We start from the raw sequence: 27,048 nt of genomic DNA on the forward strand, positions 1-27,048 counted from the left end.
ACAGGTCAACCAGACCCAGTGTAATATATAACAGGACAGATCAACCAGACCCTGTGTAATATATAACAGGACAGGTCAACCAGACCCTGTGTAATATATAACAAGACATCAAGCAGGGCCGTGTAGAACCAAGGGGCAGTAGTTTACACAGCTGCCTGTCTATTTGATTCAATCAGTACAACACTATTAATTAATATCTTGCTGCAGTATGTTTTTAATCTAAATTCATTCTACATTTCATTCCCTGAAGCTTTTTTCTTCTTCATTCGGGTTAGGTTGCATCTGCCGATAAGAAAATCTCATGGAGCCAATCCCGCATCGACCGCTAGTCCCTAGTCCCTATGCCTTAAACCCTAGCTCCTAACCCCTACCCAGAGGCAAGAGTTTATTTTTCAAATATTTACTTTTCAACGTGGCCTTGGGGTTAGCGTGTCCACTCTGACACTGGAAGGTCGGGGGTTCGGTTCCCCTGTCGAGTCATACCACAGACTGTAAAAATGGGACCTCGATTCCTCTCTGCTCGACACACTGCTCGAATCAAGGAGATACAGTAGATTGGGAGTAAAGCTCTGAGCTAGACTAGTGTCCTGTCCAGGGGGTGTCCTGTACATCAAGCTGCCTCACTACAGAAACAGGAGATAGACTAGTGTCCTGTCCAAGGGGTGTCCTGTACATCAAGCTGTCTCACTACAGAAACAGGAGATAGACTAGTGTCCTGTCCAAGGGGTGTCCTGTACATCACGCTGCTACAGAAACAGGAGATAGACTAGTGTCCTGTCCAGGGGGTGTCCTGTACATCACGCTGCTACAGAAACAGGAGATAGACTAGTGTCCTGTCCAGGGGGTGTCCTGTACATCACGCTGCTACAGAAACAGGAGATAGACTAGTGTCCTGTCCAGTGGGTGTCCTGTACATCACGCTGCTACAGAAACAGGAGATAGACTAGTGTCCTGTCCAGGGGGTGTCCTGTACATCAAGCTGTCTCACTACAGAAACAGGAGATAGACTAGTGTCCTGTCCAGGGGGTGTCCTGTACATCAAGCTGTCTCCCTACAGAAACAGGAGATAGACTAGTGTCCTGTCCAGGGGGTGTCCTGTACATCAAGCTGTCTCCCAACAGAAACAGGAGATAGACTAGTGTCCTGTCCAGGGGGTGTCCTGTACATCAAGCTGTCTCCCTACAGAAACAGGAGATAGACTAGTGTCCTGTCCAGGGGGTGTCCTGTACATCAAGCTGTCTCCCTACAGAATGCAAGTGTAGACCTCACAGTGAAATGCTTTACTTACAAGCCCTTAACCAACAGTGTAGACCTCACAGTGAAATGCTTTACTGACAAGCCCTTAACCAACAGTGTAGACCTTACAGTGAAATGCTTTACTGACAAGCCCTTAACCAACAGTGTAGACCTCACAGTGAAATGCTTTACTGACAAGCCCTTAACCAACAGTGTAGACCTTACAGTGAAATGCTTTACTTACAAGCACTTAAACAACAGTGCAGTTCAAGAAAATGTTTACCAAATAAGCTAAAGTATAAAATAATTAAAAGTAACACAATAAAATAACAATAACGAGACTATATACAGGGGGTACCGGTACCGAGTCAATGTGGAGGCTATATACAGGGGGTACCGGTACTGTGTCAATGTGGAGACTATATACAGGGGGTACTGGTACAGAGTCAATGTGGAGGCTATATACAGGGGTACCGGTACTGAGTCAATGTGGAGGCTATATACAGGGGGTACCAGTACAGAGTCAGTGTGGAGGCTATATACAGGGGGTTACCGGTACAGAGTCAGTGTGGAGGCTATATACAGGGGGTACCGGTACAGAGTCAATGTGGAGGCTATATACAGGGGATACCGGTACAGAGTCAGTGTGGAGGCTATATACAGGGGGTATCGGTACTGAGTCAGTGTGGAGGCTATATACAGGGGGTACCGGTACTGTATGAATGTGGAGACTATATACAGGGGGTACTGGTACTGAGTCAGTGTGGAGGCTATATACAGGGGGTACCGTTACCGAGTCAATGTGGAGAATATATACAGGGGGTACCGGTACAGAGTCAGTGTGGAAGCTATATACAGGGGGTACCGGTACTGAGTCAGTGTGGAGGCTATATACATGGGGTACCGGTACCGAGTCAATGTGGAGAATATATACAGGGGGTACCGGTACAGAGTCGATGTGGAGACTATATACAGGGGGTACCGGTACAGAGTCAGTGTGGAGGCTATATACAGGGGGTACCAGTACTGAGTCAATGTGCAGGCTATACACAGGGGGTACCGGTACAGAGTCAATGTGGAGGCTATATTCAGGGGGTACCGGTACAGTACAGAGTCAGTGTGCGGGGTTACAGGTTAGTCGAGGTAATTTGTACATGTAGGTAGGGGTGAAGTGACTATGCATAGATAATAAACAGCGAGTAGCTGTAATGTTTAGGCTGTTTCAAATGTACTGATATACAGTGCCTTGCGAAAGTATTCGGCCCCCTTGAACTTTGCGACCTTTTGCCACATTTCAGGCTTCAAACATAAAGATATAAAACTGTATTTTTTTGTGAAGAATCAACAACAACTGGGACACAATCATGAAGTGGAACGACATTTATTGGATATTTCAAACTTTTTTAACAAATCAAAAACTGAAAAATTGGGAGTGCAAAATTATTCAGCTCCCTTAAGTTAATACTTTGCAGCGCAACCTTTTGCTGCGATTACAGCTGTAAGTCGCTTGGGGTATGTCTCTATCAGTTTTGCACATTGAGAGACTAAATTTTTTTCCCATTCCTCCTTGCAAAACAGCTCGAGCTCAGTGAGGTTGTATGGAGAGCATTTGTGAACAGCAGTTTTCAGTTCTTTCCACAGATTCTCGATTGGATTCAGGTCTGGACTTTGACTTGGCCATTCTAACACCTGGATATGTTTATTTTTGAACCATTCCATTGTAGATTTTGCTTTATTTTTTGGATCATTTTCTTGTTGGAAGACAAATCTCCGTCCCAGTCTCAGGTCTTTTGCAGACTCCATCAGGTTTTCTTCCAGAATGGTCCTGTATTTGGCTCCATCCATCTTCCCATCAATTTTAATCATGTTCCCTGTCCCTGCTGAAGAAAAGCAGGCCCAAACCATGATGCTGCCACCACCATGTTTGACAGTGGGTATGGTGTTTTCAGGGTGATGAGCTGTGTTGCTTTTACGCCAAACATAACGTTTTGCATTGTTGCCAAAAAGTTCAATTTTGGTTTCATCTGACCAGAGCACCTTCTTCCACATGTTTGGTGTGTCTCCCAGGTGATTTGTGGCAAACTTTAAACAACACTTTTTTATGGATATCTTTAAGAAATGGCTTTCTTCTTGCCACACTTCCATAAACGCCAGATTTGAGCAATATACGACGGATTGTTGTCCTATGGACAGAGTCTCCCACCTCAGCTGTAGATCTCTGCAGTTCATCCAGAGTGATCATGGGCCTCTTGGCTGCATCTCTGATCAGTCTTCTCCTTGTATGAGCTGAAAGTTTAGAGGGACGGCCAGGTCTTGGTAGATTTGCAGTGGTCTGATACTCCTTCCATTTCAATATTATCGCTTGCACAGTGCTCCTTGGGATGTTTAAAGCTTGGGAAATCTTTTTGTATCCAAATCCGGCTTTAAACTTCTTCACAACAGTATCTCGGACCTGCCTGGTGTGTTCCTTGTTCTTCATGATGCTCTCTGCGCTTTTAACGGACCTCTGAGACTATCACAGTGCAGGTGCATTTATACGAAGACTTGATTACACACAGGTGGATTGTATTTTTCATCATTAGTCATTTAGGTCAACATTGGATCATTCAGAGATCCTCACTGAACTTCTGGAGAGAGTTTGCTGCACTGAAAGTAAAGGGGCTGAATAATTTTGCACGCCCAATTTTTCCGTTTTTGATTTGTTAAAAAAGTTTGAAATGTCCAATTAATGTCGTTCCACTTCATGATTGTGTCCCACTTGTTGTTGATTCTTCACAAAAAAATACAGTTTTATATCTTTATGTTTGAAGCCTGAAATGTGGCAAAAGGTCGCAAAGTTCAAGGGGGCCGAATACTTTTGCAAGGCACTGTAAATGGATGAAAAAACTACTTAGATGTTGTGCCTGTTGATCACACGCAAATCTGCCCTCTCATTGGCTAGAATGGTCCCACCTGATCTCGCCTGCCTTCAATCATTGAGGAGATGTATTTCCATTGTTAGAGCGGTCACTTGACTATCTAGTCAAAATAATAGATGATCTTTGGTTTTAGTTATTACCATTATGTGTTTGTCTTCACCTTAAGGTGAATACCCTGACTAAGTCTCTCAGGATGAGGGCTCTACCTTAAGGTGAATACATTAAGTCTCTCAGGATGAGGGCTCTACCTTAAGGTGAATACCCTGACTAAGTCTCTCTGGATGAGGGCTCTACCTTAAGGTGAATACCCTGACTAAGTCTCTCTGGATGAGGGCTCTACCTTAAGGTGAATACACTAAGTCTCTCTGGATGAGGGCTCTACCTTAAGGTGAATACATTAAGTCTCTCAGGATGAGGGCTCTACCTTAAGGTGAATACCCTGACTAAGTCTCTCAGGATGAGGGCGCTACCTTAAGGTGAATACCCTGACTAAGTCTTTCTGGATGAGGGCACTACATTAAGGTGGATACACTAAGTCTCTCTGAACGAGGGCTCAACCTTAAGGTGAATAACCTGACTAAGTCTCTCTGGATGAGGGCTCTACCTTAAGGTGAATACCCTGACTAAGTCTCTCTGGATGAGGGCTCTACCTTAAGGTGAATACACTAAGTCTTTCTGGATGAGGGCTCTACCTTAAGGTGAATACCCTGACTAAGTCTCTCTGGATGAGGGCTCTACCTTAAGGTGAATACCCTGACTAAGTCTCTCTGGATGAGGGCTCTACCTTAAGGTGAATACCCTGACTAAGTCTCTCTGGATGAGGGCTCTACCTTAAGGTGAATACCCTGACTAAGTCTCTCTGGATGAGGGCTCTACCTTAAGGTGAATACACTAAGTCTCTCAGGATGAGGGCTCTACCTTAAGGTGAATACCCTGCCTAAGTCTCTCTGGATGAGGGCTCTACCTTAAGGTGAATACACTAAGTCTCTCAGGATGAGGGCTCTACCTTAAGGTGAATACCCTGACTAAGTCTGTCTGGATGAGGGCTCTACCTTAAGGTGAATACCCTGACTAAGTCTCTCAGGATGAGGGCTCTACCTTAAGGTGAATACCCTGACTAAGTCTCTCTGGATGAGGGCTCTACCTTAAGGTGAATACACTAAGTCTCTCAGGATGAGGGCTCTACCTTAAGGTGAATACACTAAGTCTCTCAGGATGAGGGCTCTACCTTAAGGTGAATACCCTGCCTAAGTCTCTCTGGATGAGGGCTCTACCTTAAGGTGAATACACTAAGTCTCTCTGGATGAGGGCTCTACCTTAAGGTGAATACACTAAGTCTCTCAGGATGAGGGCTCTACCTTAAGGTGAATACACTAAGTCTCTCAGGATGAGGGCTCTACCTTAAGGTGAATACCCTGCCTAAGTCTCTCTGGATGAGGGCTCTACCTTAAGGTGAATACCCTGCCTAAGTCTCTCTGGATGAGGGCTCTACCTTAAGGTGAATACACTAAGTCTCTCTGGATGAGGGCTCTACCTTAAGGTGAATACCCTGCCTAAGTCTCTCTGGATGAGGGCTCTACCTTAAGGTGAATACACTAAGTCTCTCAGGATGAGGGCTCTACCTTAAGGTGAATACACTAAGTCTCTCAGGATGAGGGCTCTACCTTAAGGTGAATACACTAAGTCTCTCAGGATGAGGGCTCTACCTTAAGGTGAATACCCTGACTAAGTCTCTCTGGATGAGGGCTCTACCTTAAGGTGAATACCCTGACTAAGTCTCTCTGGATGAGGGCTCTACCTTAAGGTGAATACCCTGACTAAGTCTCTCTGGATGAGGGCTCTACCTTAAGGTGAATACCCTGCCTAAGTCTCTCTGGATGAGGGCTCTACCTTAAGGTGAATACCCTGCCTAAGTCTCTCTGGATGAGGGCTCTACCTTAAGGTGAATACACTAAGTCTCTCTGGATGAGGGCTCTACCTTAAGGTGAATACCCTGACTAAGTCTCTCTGGATGAGGGCTCTACCTTAGTCAGGGTTGACATCTTGGACTCTGTTATAGTGTTATATAGCTGGGATTAAACCATGTTCTTGGTGAAGGGAGACTCTCTTGTTGTTAAAGCTGTTATAGTGGGATATAGCTGGGATTAAACCATGTTCTGGGTGGAGGGAGACTCTCTTGTTGTTAAACTGTTTATATAGCTGGGATTAAACCATGTTCTGGGTGGAGGGAGACTCTCTTGTTGTTAAAGCTGTTATAGTGGGATATAGCTGGGATTAAACCATGTTCTTGGTGGAGGGAGACTCTCTTGTTGTTAAAGCTGTTATAGTGGGATATAGCTGGGATTAAACCATGTTCTGGGTGGAGGGAGACTCTCTTTTTGTTAAACTGTTTATATAGCTGGGATTAAACCATGTTCTGGGTGGAGGGAGACTCTCTTGTTGTTAAAGCTGTTATAGTGGTATATAGCTGGGATTAAACCATGTTCTGGGTGGGGGGAGACTCTCTTGTTGTTAAACCGTTTATATAGCTGGGATTAAACCATGTTCTTGGTGGGGGGAGACTCTCTTGTTGTTAAACCGTTTATATAGCTGGGATTAAACCATGTTCTTGGTGGGGGGAGACTCTCTTGTTGTTAAACCGTTTATATAGCTGGGATTAAACCATGTTCTTGGTGGGGGGAGACTCTCTTGTTGTTAAACCGTTTATATAGCTGGGATTAAACCATGTTCTTGGTGAAGGGAGACTCTCTTGTTGTTAAACTGTTTATATAGCTGGGATTAAACCATGTTCTGGGTGGAGGGAGACTCTCTTGTTGTTAAAGCTGTTATAGTGGGATATAGCTGGGATTAAACCATGTTCTTGGTGGGGGGAGACTCTCTTGTTGTTAAACCGTTTATATAGCTGGGATTAAACCATGTTCTTGGTAGAGGGAGACTCTCTTGTTGTTAAAGCTGTTATAGTGGGATATAGCTGGGATTAAACCATGTTCTGGGTGGAGGGAGACTCTCTTGTTGTTAAACCTGTTATATAAACTGGGATTAAACCATGTTCTGGGTGAAGGGAGACTCTCTTGTTGTTAAAGCTGTTATATAAACTGGGATTAAACCATGTTCTGGGTGGAGGGAGACTCTCTTGTTGTTAAAGCTGTTATATAAACTGGGATTAAACCATGTTCTTGGTAGAGGGAGACTCTATTGTTGTTAAACCTGTTATATAGCTGGGATTAAACCATGTTCTGGGTGGAGGGAGACTCTCTTGTTGTTAAAGCTGTTATAGTGGGATATAGCTGGGATTAAACCATGTTCTGAGTGGAGGGAGACTCTCTTGTTGTTAAAGCTGTTATAGTGGGATATAGCTGGGATTAAACCATGTTCTGGGTGGAGGGAGACTCTCTTGTTGTTAAAGCTGTTATAGTGGGATATAGCTGGGATTAAACCATGTTCTGGGTGGAGGGAGACTCTATTGTTGTTAAACCTGTTATATAGCTGGGATTAAACCATGTTCCGGGTGGGGGGAGACTCTCTTGATGTTAAAGCTGTTATGGTGGGATATAGCTGGGATTAAACCATGTTCTGGGTGAAGGGAGACTCTCTTGATGTTAAAGCTGTTATGGTGGGATATAGCTGGGATTAAACCATGTTCTGGGTGAAGGGAGACTCTCTTGTTGTTAAAGCTGTTATAGTGGGATATAGCTGGGATTAAACCATGTTCTGGGTGGAGGGAGACTATTGTTGTTAAACCTGTTATAGTGGGATATAGCTGGGATTAAACCATGTTCTGGGTGGAGGGAGACTCTCTTGTTGTTAAAGCTGTTATAGTGGGATATAGCTGGGATTAAACCATGTTCTGGGTGGAGGGAGACTCTATTGTTGTTAAACCTGTTATATAGCTGGGATTAAACCATGTTCTGGGTGGGGGGAGACTCTCTTGTTGTTAAACCTGTTATAGTGGGATATAGCTGGGATTAAACCATGTTCTGAGTGGAGGGAGACTCTCTTGTTGTTAAAGCTGTTATAGTGGGATATAGCTGGGATTAAACCATGTTCTGGGTGGAGGGAGACTCTCTTGTTGTTAAAGCTGTTATAGTGGGATATAGCTGGGATTAAACCATGTTCTTGGTAGAGGGAGACTCTATTGTTGTTAAACCTGTTATATAGCTGGGATTAAACCATGTTCTGGGTGAAGGGAGACTCTCTTGTTGTTAAAGCTGTTATAGTGGGATATAGCTGGGATTAAACCATGTTCTGGGTGGAGGGAGACTCTCTTGTTGTTAAAGCTGTTATAGTGGGATATAGCTGGGATTAAACCATGATCTGGGTGGTGTGAGACTCTCTTGTTGTTAAACCTGTTATATAGCTGGGATTAAACCATGTTCTGGGTGGGGGGAGACTCTATTGTTGTTAAACCTGTTATATAGCTGGGATTAAACCATGTTCTGGGTGGGGGGAGACTCTCTTGTTGTTAAACCTGTTATATAGCTGGGATTAAACCATGTTCTGGGTGAAGGGAGACTCTCTTGTTGTTAAAGCTGTTATAGTGGGATATAGCTGGGATTAAACCATGTTCTGGGTGGAGGGAGACTCTATTGTTGTTAAACCTGTTATATAGCTGGGATTAAACCATGTTCTGGGTGGGGGGAGACTCTATTGTTGTTAAACTGTTATATTGCTGGGATTAAACCATGTTCTGGGTGGGGGGAGACTCTATTGTTGTTAAAGCTGTTATAGTGGGATATAGCTGGGATTAAACCATGTTCTGGGTGGAGGGAGACTCTCTTGTTGTTAAAGCTGTTATAGTGGGATATAGCTGGGATTAAACCATGTTCTGGGTGGAGGGAGACTCTATTGTTGTTAAACCTGTTATATAGCTGGGATTAAACCATGTTCTGGGTGGGGGGAGACTCTATTGTTGTTAAACTGTTATATTGCTGGGATTAAACCATGTTCTGGGTGGGGGGAGACTCTATTGTTGTTAAACCTGTTATATAGCTGGGATTAAACCATGTTCAGGGTGGAGGGAGACTCTCTTGTTGTTAAAGCTGTTATAGTGGGATATAGCTGGGATTAAACCATGTTCTGGGTGGAGGGAGACTCTCTTGTTGTTAAAGCTGTTATAGTGGGATATAGCTGGGATTAAACCATGTTCTGGGTGGAGGGAGACTCTATTGTTGTTAAACCTGTTATATAGCTGGGATTAAACCATGTTCTGGGTGGAGGGAGACTCTCTTGTTGTTAAAGCTGTTATAGTGGGATATAGCTGGGATTAAACCATGTTCTGGGTGGAGGGAGACTCTCTTGTTGTTAAACATGTTGTAGTGGTATATAGCTGGGATTAAACCATGTTCTGGGTGGAGGGAGACTCTCTTGTTGTTAAAGCTGTTATAGTGGGATATAGCTGGGATTAAACCATTTTCTTGGTAGAGGGAGACTCTATTGTTGTTAAACCTGTTGTAGTGTGGCCTTGGGGTGAAGGGAGGCTCTCTTGTTGAAAACCTATTAATGTCTCCTTTTACTTCCTCGTGTTCTCCTAGTCTCCTTCCACTATCCACCTCTCCACCTTTGAGACGATTGGACCATTTTTAGCTAACCGTGCGTGTTCCTGCTGGGCTGATCAAAGTGCCTGTCTTTGAAAGCCAATCATCTGTGAGGAAAACGAATAACTCCATTCCGTGTTCTGCTCCTCGAACAACGTCTAACCTCTGACCTGTGATCAGTGGCGCGCCACACTTTCTCTGAGCCCCGGCAAGGTCGGAGTCTCCCTCTAAAATCCAATGTGTCTGCCAGACAGCCACTTACAAAGTAGTCCTATAGGCTATCGATCGCTGTCCCATGGTGTTGCGACGTGTCTATGTGGCTGCATGCATATTGAATAATGATAGGCTATCTGTAGTGCCAGGGTTTGTACTGCATAGCTTTGCTTTAGCTAAAGGATAACTGTTTATTGGTACAACTATTTGCTCGTCTAACGTTTCACTAAGCTATACACGCGTCGCAATGCTGCCATTTGTAGACTGCTGGCTGGTGGCACTAATGTAATTTGTTGTTCAATAATTCAAACATTGCAGATTGTAATGTGAATATGCATGACTGAGCCATCTTCACACTCTCTCCCAGCTTGGATAGAAAGTTGTTGTGCGTAAAACCGGTCTATTAATGCCGAATAACACAGTCAGTCCACCCTCAAAACACTACCTTGTTGTATTATTATTATTTATTTAACGTTTTTAATTTAACCTTTATTTAACTTGGCAAGTCAGTTATTAAGAACAAATTGTTATTACAATGAGGGCCTACACCAGTCACGCCCTGACCTTCGTTATCTTTATTTTCTTTATTGTTTTGGTTAGGTCAGGGTGTGACAAGGGGTGGTTTGTGTAGTTTTTGTATTGTCTAGGGGCTTTTGTATTGTCTAGGTGTTTATATGTCTATTGTTGCCAAGATTGGTTCCCAATCAGAGGCAGCTGTTTATCGTTGTCTCTGATTGGGGAACATATTTGGTCAGGGTCTGGGGTGGACTGCTCTGCTGTGGTGTTGAGACTTTTGTCGGGAGCTGAGGTGGGCTGTTCTGCTGGCTTCTCTGTGGGGTTGGCCACCTCTCTAGTGGGCTGTTCTGCAGGCTTCTCTGTGGGGGTGGCCACCTCTCTAGTGGGCTGTTCTGCAGGCTTCTCTGTGGGGTTGGCCACCTCTCTAGTGGGCTGTTCTCTGTCACACACCATCCCCCTTAACCTCTCCTCCAGCAGTCTGATCCTCTCCTTTAGTGCTCTGTTCTGCTCCTGCTCTTTCTCCTGTTGAAGTTGTCTCACCACTGTCCAATGTGCAGATATGTCTCTCTCCACCTCCAGCTCTCCGGGTCCTGCTGTTCCAGCTCCACCTGCCTTACCTCCAGCTGGGTGAATTTGTCCTTCATTTCAATGAGGGAGTAGTAATCTGTGCTGGGAGTTTGACTTTCCGCTTGGGGTTGCTCGTCTGTGGGGTTATATAATGAAGAGGTCTGGTCTGACCCGCTCGGGGTGGGGATATCTTTATCAAGGGAGAGCTTCTCCTCCTGGGCTAATTCTTTGATTTGGTGAACGTCCAGCTGAAACTGTTTGGGGGTTGCCCTGTACCATTACTGTTCCAGAGATTTATATTAGCTGACTCAGACTCCTCGTTGTCTAGTATCCTGCCCTGTACCAATACTGTTCCAGACTTACAGAGATTTGCATTAGCTGAGTCCGCGTTGTCTAGTATCCTGAGTTTCCACCCCTCGTTAACACTCCCCCTCCTCTTAACAGAGGGTTAGTGGGTTAATATAGCGAGCGGTCGCATCTACACTTCGGTCCGCAGGTAGTATAACTTTTCATTACATTTCATTATAGTACAACGGTTTGACGGTTTGATTTGTCTAATCTTAGCAATTTCTTCTTAGCTAGCTACATAGCCGTCTTTGTATCAAAGATAATTGCGTAATTATCGTATTTCGTCGTCCTAACGTAGTCTACACTGCTATCTGCCAAACAGCTAGCTAACGTCCACTAGCACAGCAGCTAGCTAACGCCCACTAGCACTGTAGAAACTATTACACTCAACGACTCGATTAGTGTAGTGTTAGCTAGCTACATAGTTGTCTTTGTTGTCTTCGTATCCAAGGTAATTGTGTAGTTTAGAGTGTGTAGACTTAGAGTGATTATCTTAATTTACCGAGGTTAGCTAGCCAGCTATTTGTCGTCCTTAACGTAGGAGTCACTGCTAGCTAGCTAGCCAACAGCTAGCCAACGTCTTCCGAATTGAACTTCAACAACCCGGTCAACATTCCGCCTCGCTCCACAGGTAGTATCACATTTTCATTTCACTTCATTACAGTACAACGGTTTGATTTGTTTGATCGTAGCTAGCTAGCTACATAGCCGTCTTTGTATCTAAGACAATTGTGTAGTCTGGAGCGATTTTCTAGGTTAGCTAGCCAGCTATTGTCGTTCTTTTAACGTAACGTTACGTAATCAACACTGCTAGCTATCCAGCTAGCCCCCGAATAGCAGCACTGTAGAAACTATTACACTCGACGGAACGACTTGATTAGTGTAGTGTCAACAACGTAGCCACTGCCAGCTAGCCTACTCCAGCAGTACTGTATCATTTCAATCATTTTAGTCAATAAGATTCTTGCTACGTAAGCTTAACGTTCTGAACATTCGATAAGTGTAGTCCACTTGTCATTCCAATCTCCTTTGCATTAGCGTAGCCTCTTCTGTAGCCTGTCAACTATGTGTCTATCTATCCCTGTTCTCTCCTCTCTGCACAGACCATACAAACGCTCCACACCGCGTGGCCGCGTCCACCCTAATCTGGTGGTCCCAGCGCGCACGACCCACGTGGAGTTCCAGGTCTCCGGTAGCCTCTGGAACTGCCGATCTGCGGCCAACAAGGCAGAGTTCATCTCAGCCTATGCTTCCCTCCAGTCCCTCGACTTCTTGGCACTGACGGAAACATGGATCACCACAGATTACACTGCTACTCCTACTGCTCTCTCTTCGTCCGCCCACGTGTTCTCGCACACCCCGAGAGCTTCTGGTCAGCGGGGTGGTGGCACCGGGATCCTCATCTCTCCCAAGTGGTCATTCTCTCTTTCTCCCCTTACCCATCTGTCTATCGCCTCCTTTGAATTCCATGCTGTCACAGTTACCAGCCCTTTCAAGCTTAACATCCTTATCATTTATCGCCCTCCAGGTTCCCTCGGAGAGTTCATCAATGAGCTTGATGCCTTGATAAGCTCCTTTCCTGAGGACGGCTCACCTCTCACAGTCCTGGGCGACTTTAACCTCCCCACGTCTACCTTTGACTCATTCCTCTCTGCCTCCTTCTTTCCACTCCTCTCCTCTTTTGACCTCACCCTCTCACCTTCCCCCTACTCACAAGGCAGGCAATACGCTCGACCTCATCTTTACTAGATGCTGTTCTTCCACTAACCTCATTGCAACTCCCCTCCAAGTCTCCGACCACTACCTTGTATCCTTTTCCCTCTCGCTCTCATCCAACACTTCCCACACTGCCCCTACTCGGATGGTATCGCGTCCCGTCCCAACCTTCGCTCTCTCTCCCCCGCTACTCTCTCCTCTTCCATCCTATCATCTCTTCCCTCTGCTCATACCTTCTCCAACCTATCTCCTGATTCTGCCTCCTCAACCCTCCTCTCTTCCCTTTCTGCATCCTTTGACTCTCTATGTCCCCTATCCTCCAGGCCGGCTCGGTCCTCCCCCTCCCGCCTCCGTGGCTCGACGACTCATTGCGAGCTCACAGAACAGTGCTCCGGGCAGCCGAGCGGAAATGGAGGAAAACTCGCCTCCCTGCGGACCTGGCATCCTTTCACTCCCTCCTCTCTACATTTTCCTCCTCTGTCTCTGCTGCTAAAGCCACTTTCTTCCACTCTAAATTCCAAGCATCTGCCTCTAACCCTAGGAAGCTCTTTGCCACCTTCTCCTCCCTCCTGAATCCTCCTCCCCCTCCCCCTCCTCCCTCTCTGCAGATGACTTCGACGACATCCGATCCTCGTTTGCTAAGTCAAACGACACCGCTGGTTCTGCTCACACTGCCCTACCCTGTGCTCTGACCTCTTTCTCCCCTCTCTCTCCAGATGAAATCTCGCTTCTTGTGACGGCCGGCCGCCCAACAACCTGCCCGCTTGACCCTATCCCCTCCTCTCTTCTCCAGACCATTTCCGGAGACCTTCTCCCTTACCTCACCTCGCTCATCAACTCATCCCTGACTGCTGGCTATGTCCCTTCCGTCTTCAAGAGAGCGAGAGTTGCACCCCTTCTGAAAAAACCTACAAACGATCCCTCCGATGTCAACAACTACAGACCAGTATCCCTTCTTTCTTTTCTCTCCAAAACTCTTGAACGTGCCGTCCTTGGCCAGCTCTCCCGCTATCTCTCTCAGAATGACCTTCTTGATCCAAATCAGTCAGGTTTCAAGACTAGTCATTCAACTGAGACTGCTCTTCTCTGTATCACGGAGGCGCTCCGCACTGCTAAAGCTAACTCTCTCCCTCTGCTCTCATCCTTCTAGACCTATCGGCTGCCTTCGACACTGTGAACCATCAGATCCTCCTCTCCACCCTCTCCGAGTTGGGCATCTCCGGTGCGGCCCACGCTTGGATTGCGTCCTACCTGACAGGTCGCTCCTACCAGGTGGCGTGGCGAGAATCTGTCTCCTCGCCACGCGCTCACCACTGGTGTCCCCCAGGGCTCTGTTCTAGGCCCTCTCCTATTCTCGCTATACACCAAGTCACTTGGCTCTGTCATAACCTCACATGGTCTCTCCTATCATTGCTATGCAGACGACACACAACTAATCTTCTCCTTTCCCCCTTCTGATGACCAGGTGGCGAATCGCATCTCTGCATGTCTGGCAGACATATCAGTGTGGATGACGGATCACCACCTCAAGCTGAACCTCGGCAAGACGGAGCTGCTCTTCCTCCCGGGGAAGGACTGCCCGTTCCATGATCTCGCCATCACGGTCGACAACTCCATTGTTTCCTCCTCCCAGAGCGCTAAGAACCTTGGCGTGATCCTGGACAACACCCTGTCGTTCTCAACTAACATCAAGGCGGTGGCCCGTTCCTGTAGGTTCATGCTCTACAACATCCGCAGAGTACGCCCCTGCCTCACACAGGAAGCGGCGCAGGTCCTAATCCAGGCACTTGTCATCTCCCGTCTGGATTACTGCAACTCGCTGTTGGCTGGGCTCCTGCCTGTGCCATTAAACCCTACAACTCATCCAGAACGTCGCAGCCCGTCTGGTGTTCAACCTTCCCAAGTTCTCTCACGTCACCCCGCTCCTCCGCTCTCTCCACTGGCTTCCAGTTGAAGCTCGCATCCGCTACAAGACCATGGTGCTTGCCTACGGAGCTGTTAGGGGAACGGCACCGCAGTACCTCCAGGCTCTGATCAGGCCCTACACCCAAACAAGGGCACTGCGTTCATCCACCTCTGGCCTGCTCGCCTCCCTACCACTGAGGAAGTACAGTTCCCGCTCAGCCCAGTCAAAACTGTTCGCTGCTCTGGCCCCCCAATGGTGGAAAAACTCCCTCACGACGCCAGGACAGCGGAGTCAATCACCACCTTCCGGAGACACCTGAAACCCCACCTCTTCAAGGAATACCTAGGATAGGATAAAGCAATCCTTCTCACCCCCCTTAAATGATTTAGATGCACTATTGTAAAGTGGCTGTTCCACTGATGTCAGAAGGTGAATTCACCAATTTGTAAGTCGCTCTGGATAAGAGCGTCTGCTAAATGACTTAAATGTAAATGTATATAGCACTGTGCCATGCCAGGGGATGGTCTGGTTAATATAGCACTGTGCCATGCCAGGGGATGGTCTGGTTAATATAGCACTGTGCCATGCCAGGGGATGGTCTGTATGGAAGATGAGGTTGCTGATGTTCCCATTTTTATAATAGTCAGCAAAAAGTGTCTCTTGATTTTCCATAAGGAGCTTCATTTTGTGATATTTTCTTGCCTTATCATTCTTTACATACACAGGGTACTGTGGGAGGCAGCTTCTAAGCCCTCTCCATTTGGTTGGAGTAGACTGCGACTCTCCTGCCATTGTTGGGCTTAAGGGCTTTGACACCTCTCACTTGACAAGTCATCTCTGATTGAAGTTGTATCAGGCTTCATTCAGCATTCAGTCCTTATAAAGTCATGTATTTTTCTTCTTTGCTTTTTGAAATAAAACAGGGCTTCAGACTAAACATTATTCAGTCAGTTCCAGGTTGGATGTGTCACGCCCTGGTCAAAATGTATTATGTTTATCTTCATTTATTGGGTCAGGCCAGGGTGTGACATGGGTTTATTGTGGTGTGTTTCGTCTTGGAGTTTTGTGGGATGTCTAGCGTTAGTCTATGGCTGCCTGAGGCGGTTCTCAATCAGAGTCAGGTGATTATCGTTGTCTCTGATTGGGAACCATATTTAGGCAGCCATATTCTTTGAGTGTTTGGTGGGTGATTGTTCCTGTCTCTGTGTTTAGTTTCACCAGACAGGCTGTATAGTTTTTTCACGTTTCCGTCTGTTGTTTTTTTGTACATTTCAGTATTTTCATGTCTAGTCATTTTTCAACAATAAATATGAATAACCACCACGCTGCATTTTGGTCCGCTCCTCCTTCAACAGAAGAACGTCGTTACAGCGTGGTGTTTTCAGATTTCTGTTGTTTTCCCAGAGCATTTACTGTATATAAATTGGAACGATCATCTTGGGCAGTTGTAAGCCTTCCAGGTGATTCTGTAATTCCGTCCAAAATCAGGTTGCAGATTTTAGAGTTTTGATTTGGAGTGAAGGTTAAGTTGTAGAGGGTAGAATCCTGCATGTGTTCCTGACAAACAATCCAGTCTTAAATAACTCTACATCTATCTCTTTTTGAGAACATGCTGAAAATGCAGGAGCTCACATGATCATGACCTCTCTCTCTCTCTCTCTCTCTCTCTCTCTCTCTCTCTCTCTCTCTCTCTCTCTCTCTCTCTCTCTCTCTCTCTCTCTCTCAACATTAGGTTTTTATTTAACTCAACTTTATTTGAAGAATAGTCTTTTTTACACATCTGACATTTTCAAACACAACCGTCAAACCTGAATAACAGCACGTTCATTAGTTAAAAAGGAATAAAGTAATTTCAACAACCCGTTCATTAGTTACAACAGAATTCTAACATTCCTGTGTGACATACTGAGTCCAGTTAGTCTGATTTCTAACAGTGACCCATAGTACAGTATTGTAGCAAACCACCTGCTATCCACCACTCCAGTAAGGGTTACCTCTTTTAGGGAGGGAGGTAACAGACCTAGGTTTACAGACTCTAACATATATACATACATATATCCAGCATCTAATAACTGACAACATATAGTAGAAAATACATCATACTGGCTATATATCTGATTTTATATGTGTATCTGTACATTGAAAGTTACAAATATGGAAAATATTTCTGACATGCAAAACATTTTGGGACGATATCAACAATGGACCAATGAAACACCGAAAGACTCAACAGCAAGGAAGAGGTCGGGGGGGAAAGGAGTGTATAAATTAGAAGAGGACATTCTTCATTGTCTGGATGTTCAGTCTGAATGTGTGTATCAAATCAAATCAAATTTTGTATCAGTGTTCAGTCTGAATGTGTGTATTGTATCAGTGTTCTGTCTGAATGTGTGTATTGTATCAGTGTTCTGTCTGAATGTGTGTATTGTATCAGTGTTCTGTCTGAATGTGTGTATTGTGTCAGTGTTCTGTCTGAATGTGTGTATTGTATCAGTGTTCTGTCTGAATGTGTGTATTGTATCCGTGTTCTGTCTGAATGTGTGTATTGTATCCGTGTTCTGTCTGAATGTGTGTATTGTATCCGTGTTCTGTCTGAATGTGTGTATTGTATCCGTGTTCTGTCTGAATGTGTGTATTGTGTCAGTGTTCTGTCTGAATGTGTGTATTGTATCAGTGTTCTGTCTGAATGTGTGTATTGTATCAGTGTTCTGTCTGAATGTGTGTATTGTGTCAGTGTTCAGTCTGAATGTGTGTATTGTGTCAGTGTTCTGTCTGAATGTGTGTATTGTATCCGTGTTCTGTCTGAATGTGTGTATTGTATCAGTGTTCTGTCTGAATGTGTGTATTGTGTCAGTGTTCTGTCTGAATGTGTGTATTGTATCAGTGTTCTGTCTGAATGTGTGTATTGTATCCGTGTTCTGTCTGAATGTGTGTATTGTATCCGTGTTCTGTCTGAATGTGTGTATTGTATCCGTGTTCTGTCTGAATGTGTGTATTGTATCCGTGTTCTGTCTGAATGTGTGTATTGTATCAGTGTTCTGTCTGAATTTAAAGTACCTTTCTAAAAACCAAAAAAACTTTACAGCAAAAACAGACCCAGGAAAATATAAGATATAGGATATATGAAATATAGGATAAAAAAAGACAATGAAAATAATATAATTTAATTACCTTAAAAAAGGAATATTTCACGCAAACCTTTTTGTTTTTTTGCATTTTGCATCATATGATGCTGTGTTTTGTTGGGCTTTGCTGGGCTACGCTGAGGAGAAAGCCAGACTGAGGAGAAAGCCAGACTGAGGAGAAAGCCAGACTGAGGAGAAAGCCAGACTGAGGAGAAAGCCAGACTGAGGAGATAGCCAGACTGAGGAGTAAGCCAGACTGAGGAGAAAGCCAGACTGAGGAGATAGCCAGACTGAGGAGTAAGCCAGACTGAGGAGATAGCCAGACTGAGGAGAAAGCCAGACTGAGGAGAAAGCCAGACTGAGGAGAAAGCCAGACTGAGGAGAAAGCCAGACTGAGGAGAAAGCCAGACTGAGGAGATAGCCAGACTGAGGAGTAAGCCAGACTGAGGAGAAAGCCAGACTGAGGAGAAAGCCAGACTGAGGAGAAAGCCAGACTGAGGAGAAAGCCAGACTGAGGAGAAAGCCAGACTGAGGAGATAGCCAGACTGAGGAGTAAGCCAGACTGAGGAGAAAGCCAGACTGAGGAGATAGCCAGACTGAGGAGTAAGCCAGACTGAGGAGATAGCCAGACTGAGGAGAAAGCCAGACTGAGGAGAAAGCCAGACTGAGGAGAAAGCCAGACTGAGGAGAAAGCCAGACTGAGGAGAAAGCCAGACTGAGGAGAAAGCCAGACTGAGGAGAAAGCCAGACAAGGGAGATAGCCTTACTGAGGAGAAAGCCAGACTGAGGAGAAAGCCAGACTGAGGAGAAAGCCAGACTGAGGAGAAAGCCAGACTGAGGAGAAAGCCAGACTGAGGAGAAAGCCAGACTGAGGAGAAAGCCAGACTGAGGAGTAAGCCAGGCTGAGGAGAAAGCCAGACAAGGGAGAAAGCCAGACAAGGGAGATAGCCAGACTGAGGAGAAAGCCAGACTGAGGAGAAAGCCAGACAAGGGAGATAGCCAGACTGAGGAGAAAGCCAGACTGAGGAGTAAGCCAGGCTGAGGAGTAAGCCAGACTGAGGAGAAAGCCAGACTGAGGAGAAAGCCAGACTGAGAGAAAGCCAGACTGAGGAGATAGCCAGACTGAGGAGAAAGCCAGACTGAGGAGAAAGCCAGACAAGGGAGAAAGCCAGACTGAGGAGAAAGCCAGACTGAGGAGGTGAGGTGTAGGCGAGGTGTAGTTTCTTGAAGGTGAGGTGTAGTTTGACTGGGAGCCAGTTAAGGCGGTGCAGGGAAGGGTGTTTCCTTCCTGGCCATATCAAGACACCTCTCCTCCATACAAGTACACTTAAAGGGGAAATCTGTAGTTCAAACAGCAAAGTGTTCACACCACCACTAAAAGTGTCATGAAGATGGATGAAGCAATCACAGATTGTCCTCTTTAACTGTGTGATCTTTTCCCCGTTACATGAACACTCATCCTCTCCAGGTACACCTTGTGTCTTAACCAATCAAATGGATATGTCAAGACAAGAGAGAGGACCGAGTTGAATTGCATCAAGGATGCAGGTCAACGTTTATTGTCATGAGTCTTGTCCTGGAGGCAGAACGGAGTGATTTTTCCCATAGATAGGCCAGCTGCAAAGTCAAAATTGTAAAAATTCAAGAAAACATGTTTAATTTTTTTGTCCCTCCATCCTCCTTTTTCTCTCGCTCCCTCTCTTTCCTCCTCCCTCTCTCTCCTTCCTCCCTCTCTCTCCTCCTCCCTCTCTCTCCTCCTCCCTCTCTCTCCCCCTCCCTCTCTCTCCTCCTCCCTCTCTCTCCTCCTCCCTCTCTCTCCTCCTCCCTCTCTCTCCTCCTCCCTCTCTCTCCTCCTCCCTCTCTCTCCCCCTCCCTCTCTCTCCTCCTCCCTCTCTCTCCTCCTCCTGCTTCTCTCTCCTCCTCTCTCTCCCCCTCCCTCCATGTCTCATAATTTCAGTTCCTGTCTCTGTGTAGTGATGGTTCTGCAGGCCAGCAGGAAGCCAGCAGAGGTGAATAGCTGTGTTCCACTAGAGATCCAGGACAAGACCAGAGACCAGCCAAACAGGATCTGGACCCCCTCCATATTGACCCCCATCTGCTTAGCCAGACACAGAGCCTCCTGGAAGACTGCAGCAGAGTAGGCCATGTACACACTCACCCCTGTTAGTGAGGACAGAGCTGGAGGGAGGGAGGGAGGGAGGGGGGAGGGAGGGAGGGAGGGAGGGAGGGAGGGAGGGAGGGAGGAGGGAGAGGAGAGGAGAGAGAGAGAGAGAGAGAGAGAGAGAGAGAGAGAGAGAGAGAGAGAGAGAGAGAGAGAGAGGAGAGAAATGGGGGAAAGGAGTGTGTTTACTGATAAAATACCAAATGACAGGGACATACTGACCACTAGGGAGAGACATACTGACCACTAGGGAGACACAGGGACATACTGACCACTAGGGAGACACAGGGACATACTGACCACTATGGAGACACATACTGACCACTAGGGAGACACAGGGACATACTGACCACTAGGGAGACACAGGGACATACTGACCACTATGGAGACACACACTGACCACTAGGGAGACACATACTGACCACTAGGGAGACACAGGGACATAATGACCACTAGGGAGACACAGGGACGTACTGACCACTAGGGAGACACAGGGACATACTGACCACTAGGGAGATACAGGGACATACTGACCACTAGGGAGACACATACTGACCACTAGGGAGACACAGGGACATAATGACCACTAGGGAGACACAGGGACGTACTGACCACTAGGGAGATACAGGGACATACTGACCACTAGGGAGACACATACTGACCACTAGGGAGACACAGGGACATACTGACCACTAGGGAGACACAGGGACATACTGACCACTAGGGAGACACAGGGACATACTGACCACTAGGGAGACACAGGGACATACTGACCACTAGGGAGACACAGGGACATACTGACCACTAGGGAGACACATACTGACCACTAGGGAGACACAGGGACATACTGACCACTAGGGAGACACATACTGACCACTAGGGAGACACAGAGACATACTGACCACTAGGGAGACACATACTGACCACTAGGGAGACACATACTGACTACTAGGGAGATACAGGGACATACTGACCACTAGGGAGACACAGGGACATACTGACCACTAGGGAGACACATACTGACCACTAGGGAGACACATACTGACCACTAGGGAGACACAGGGACATACTGACCACTAGGGAGAGACATACTGACCACTAGGGAGACACATACTGACCACTAGGGAGGGACATACTGACCACTAGGGAGACACAGAGACATACTGACCACTAGGGAGACACAGAGACATACTGACCACTAGGGAGACACATACTGACCACTAGGGAGACACAGGGACATACTGACCACTAGGGAGACACATACTGACCAATAGGGAGACACAGAGACATACTGACCACTAGGGAGACACATACTGACCACTAGGGAGACACAGGGACATACTGACCACTAGGGAGACACATACTGACCACTAGGGAGACACATACTGACCACTAGGGAGACACAGAGACATACTGACCACTAGGGAGACACATACTGACCACTAGGGAGACACAGAGACATACTGACCACTAGGGAGACACATACTGACCACTAGGGAGACACATACTGACCACTAGGGAGACACATACTGACCACCAGGGAGACACAGAGACATACTGACCACTAGGGAGATACATACTGACCACTAGGGAGACACAGGGACATACTGACCACTAGGGAGACACAGGGACATACTGACCACTAGGGAGACACATACTGACCACTAGGGAGACACAGGGACATACTGACCACTAGGGAGACACAGGGACATACTGACCACTAGGGAGACACAGGGACATACTGACCACTAGGGAGACACATACTGACCACCAGGGAGACACATACTGACCACCAGGGAGACACAGAGACATACTGACCACTAGGGAGATACATACTGACCACCAGGGAGACACATACTGACCACTAGGGAGACACAGAGACATACTGACCACTAGGGAGACACAGGGACATACTGACCACTAGGGAGACACATACTGACCACCAGGGAGACACATACTGACCACTAGGGAGACACATACTGACCACTAGGGAGACACAGGGACATACTGACCACTAGGGAGACACAGAGACATACTGACCACTAGGGAGAACCAGAGACATACTGACCACTAGGGAGACACAGAGACATACTGACCACTAGGGAGACACAGAGACATACTGACCACTAGGGAGAACCAGAGACATACTGACCACTAGGGAGACACAGAGACATACTGACCACTAGGGAGACACAGGGACATACTGACCACTAGGGAGACACAGGGACATACTGACCACTAGGGAGACACAGGGACATACTGACCACTAGGGAGACACAGGGACATACTGACCACTAGGGAGACACAGGGACATACTGACCACTAGGGAGACACAGGGACATACTGACCACTAGGGAGACACAGGGACATACTGACCACTAGGGAGACACAGGGACATACTGACCACTAGGGAGACACATACTGACCACTAGGGAGACACATACTGACCACTAGGGAGACACAGGGACATACTGACCACTAGGGAGACACATACTGACCACTAGGGAGACACAGGGACATACTGACCACTAGGGAGACACATACTGACCACTAGGGAGACACAGGGACATACTGACCACTAGGGAGACACAGGGACATACTGACCACTAGGGAGACACAGAGACATACTGACCACTAGGGAGACACAGAGACATACTGACAACTAGGGAGACACAGGGACATACTGACCACTAGGGAGACACAGGGACATAATGACCACTAGGGAGACACAGGGACATAATGACCACTAGGGAGACACAGGGACATACTGACCACTAGGGAGACACAGGGACATACTGACCACTAGGGAGACACAGGGACATAATGACCACTAGGGAGACACAGAGACATACTGACCACTAGGGAGACACAAACTGACCACTAGGGAGACACATACTGACCACTAGGAAGACACAGAGACATACTGACCACTAGGGAGACACAGGGACATACTGACCACTAGGGAGACACAGGGACATAATGACCACTAGGGAGACACAGGGACATACTGACCACTAGGGAGACACAGGGACATAATGACCACTAGGGAGACACAGGGACGTACTGACCACTAGGGAGACACAGGGACGTACTGACCACTAGGGAGACACATACTGACCACTAGGAAGACACAGAGACATACTGACCACTAGGGAGACACAGGGACATACTGACCACTAGGGAGACACAGGGACATACTGACCACTAGGGAGACACAGGGACATACTGACCACTAGGGAGACACAGGGACATACTGACCACTAGGGAGACACAGGGACATACTGACCACTATGGAGACACAGGGACATACTGACCACTAGGGAGAGACAGGGACATACTGACCACTAGGGAGACACATACTGACCACTAGGGAGACACATACTGACCACTAGGGAGACACATAATGACCACTAGGGAGACACAGGGACATACTGACCACTAGGGAGACACATACTGACCACTAGGGAGACACATACTGACCACTAGGGAGACACAGGGACATACTGACCACTAGGGAGACACAGGGACATACTGACCACTAGGGAGACACAGGGACATACTGACCACTAGGGAGACACATACTGACCACTAGGGAGACACAGAGACATACTGACCACTAGGGAGACACAGGGACGTACTGACCACTAGGGAGACACAGAGACATACTGACCACTAGGGAGACACATACTGACCACTATGGAGACACAGGGACATACTGACCACTAGGGAGACTCAGGGACATACTGACCACTAGGGAGACACAGAGACATACTGGCCACTAGGGAGACACAGAGACATACTGACCACTAGGGAGACACATACTGACCACTAGGGAGACACAGGGACATACTGACCCCTGGGAGACACATACTGACCACTATGGAGACACATACTGACCACTAGGGAGACACATACTGACCACTAGGGAGACACAGGGACATACTGACCACTAGGGAGACACATACTGACCACTAGGGAGACACATACTGACCACTAGGGAGACACAGGGACATACTGACCACTAGGGAGACACAGGGACATACTGACCACTAGGGAGACACATACTGACCACTAGGGAGACACAGAGACATACTGACCACTAGGGATACACATACTGACCACTAGGGAGACACATACTGACCACTATGGAGACACATACTGACCACCAGGGAGACACAGAGACATACTGACCACTAGGGAGACACAGGGACATACTGACCACTAGGGGGACACAGAGACATACTGACCACTAGGGAGACACAGGGACATACTGACCACTAGGGAGACACAGAGACATACTGACCACTAGGGAGATACAGGGACATACTGACCACTAGGGGGACACAGAGACATACTGACCACTAGGGAGACACAGAGACATACTGACCACTAGGGAGACACATACTGACCACTAGGGAGACACATACTGACCACTAGGGAGACACAGGGACATACTGACCACTAGGGAGACACATACTGACCACTAGGGAGACACAGAGACATACTGACCACTAGGGAGACACATACTGACCACTAGGGAGACACATACTGACCACTAGGGAGACACATACTGACCACTAGGGAGACACATACTGACCACTAGGGAGACACATACTGACCACCAGGGAGACACAGAGACATACTGACCACTAGGGAGACACAGGGACATACTGACCACTAGGGAGACACAGGGACATACTGACCACTAGGGAGACACAGGGACATACTGACCACTAGGGAGACACATACTGACCACTAGGGAGACACATACTGACCACTAGGGAGACACAGGGACATACTGACCACTAGGGAGACACAGGGACATACTGACCACTAGGGAGACACAGAGACATACTGACCACTAGGGAGACACATACTGACCACTAGGGAGACACAGGGACATACTGACCACCAGGGAGACACAGGGACATACTGACCACTAGGGAGACACAGGGACATACTGACCACTAGGGGGACACAGGGACATACTGACCACTAGGGAGAGACATACTGACCACTAGGGAGACACATACTGACCACTAGGAGACACATACTGACCACTAGGGATACACATACTGACCACTAGGGAGACACAGAGACATACTGACCACTAGGGAGACACAGGGACATACTGACCACTAGGGAGACACAGGGACATACTGACCACTAGGGAGACACAGGGACATACTGACCACTAGGGAGACACAGGGACGTACTGACCACTAGGGAGACACATACTGACCACTAGGGTGACACAGGGACATACTGACCACTAGGGAGACACATACTGACCACTAGGGAGACACAGGGACATACTGACCACTAGGGAGACACAGGGACATACTGACCACTAGGGAGACACATACTGACCACTAGGGAGGGACATACTGACCACTAGGGAGACACAGGGACATACTGACCACTAGGGAGACACATACTGACCACTAGGGAGACACATACTGACCACTAGGGAGACACATACTGACCACTATGGAGACACATACTGACCACTAGGGAGACACATACTGACCACTAGGGAGACACAGAGACATACTGACCACTAGGGAGACACATACTGACCACTAGGGAGACACAAGGACATACTGACCACTAGGGAGACACAGGGACATACTGACCACTAGGGAGACACAGGGACATACTGACCACTAGGGAGACACATACTGACCACTAGGGATACACATACTGACCACTAGGGAGACACATACTGACCACTAGGGAGACACAGGGACATACTGACCACTAGGGATACACATACTGACCACTAGGGAGACACATACTGACCACTAGGGAGACACATACTGACCACTAGGGAGACACATACTGACCACTAGGGAGACATATACTGACCACTAGGGATACACATACTGACCACTAGGGAGACATATACTGACCACTAGGGAGACACATACTGACCACTAGGGAGACACAGAGACATACTGACCACTAGGGAGACACATACTGACCACTAGGGGAGACACATACTGACCACTAGGGAGACACATACTGACCACTAGGGAGACATATACTGACCACTATGGAGACACAGGGACATACTGACCACTAGGGAGACACATACTGACCACTAGGGAGACACAGAGACATACTGACCACTAGGGAGACACATACTGACCACTAGGGAGACACAGGGACATACTGACCACTAGGGAGACACAGAGACATACTGACCACTAGGGAGACACATACTGACCACTAGGGAGACACATACTGACCACTAGGGAGACACATACTGACCACTAGGGAGACACAGAGACATACTGACCACTAGGGAGACACATACTGACCACTAGGGAGACACAGGGACATACTGACCACTAGGGAGACACAGGGACATACTGACCACTAGGGAGACACATACTGACCACTAGGGAGACACATACTGACCACTAGGGAGACACAGAGACATACTGACCACTAGGGAGACACAGGGACATACTGACCACTAGGGAGACACATACTGACCACTAGGGAGACACATACTGACCACTAGGGAGACACAGGGACATACTGACCACTAGGGAGACACATACTGACCACTAGGGAGACACAGGGACATACTGACCACTAGGGAGACACAGAGACATACTGACCACTAGGGAGACACAGGGACATACTGACCACTAGGGGGACACAGAGACATACTGACCACTAGGGAGATACAGGGACATACTGACCACTAGGGAGAACCAGAGACATACTGACCACTAGGGAGACACATACTGACCACTAGGGAGACACAGGGACATACTGACCACTAGGGAGAATCATA

At 47.2% G+C, this 27,048-nt stretch overlaps 1 protein-coding gene across 1 annotated transcript in view; it reads right to left on the reverse strand.

The window, feature by feature from the left end:
- Positions 1 to 20,024: 20,024 nt before the first annotated feature.
- The window catches only part of LOC135553794 (transmembrane protein 114-like), a 53,081-nt gene continuing 46,057 nt past the window's right edge, over positions 20,025 to 27,048 (reverse strand). The window contains exon 4 of the mRNA XM_064985740.1: positions 20,025 to 20,257. Coding sequence (XP_064841812.1) covers positions 20,025 to 20,257 — 233 coding nt within the window. The remainder of the gene's footprint in view (positions 20,258 to 27,048) is intronic.

The sequence above is a fragment of the Oncorhynchus masou genome, chromosome 14 (assembly GCF_036934945.1).
Source record: "Oncorhynchus masou masou isolate Uvic2021 chromosome 14, UVic_Omas_1.1, whole genome shotgun sequence".
Lineage (NCBI taxonomy): Eukaryota > Metazoa > Chordata > Actinopteri > Salmoniformes > Salmonidae > Oncorhynchus > Oncorhynchus masou.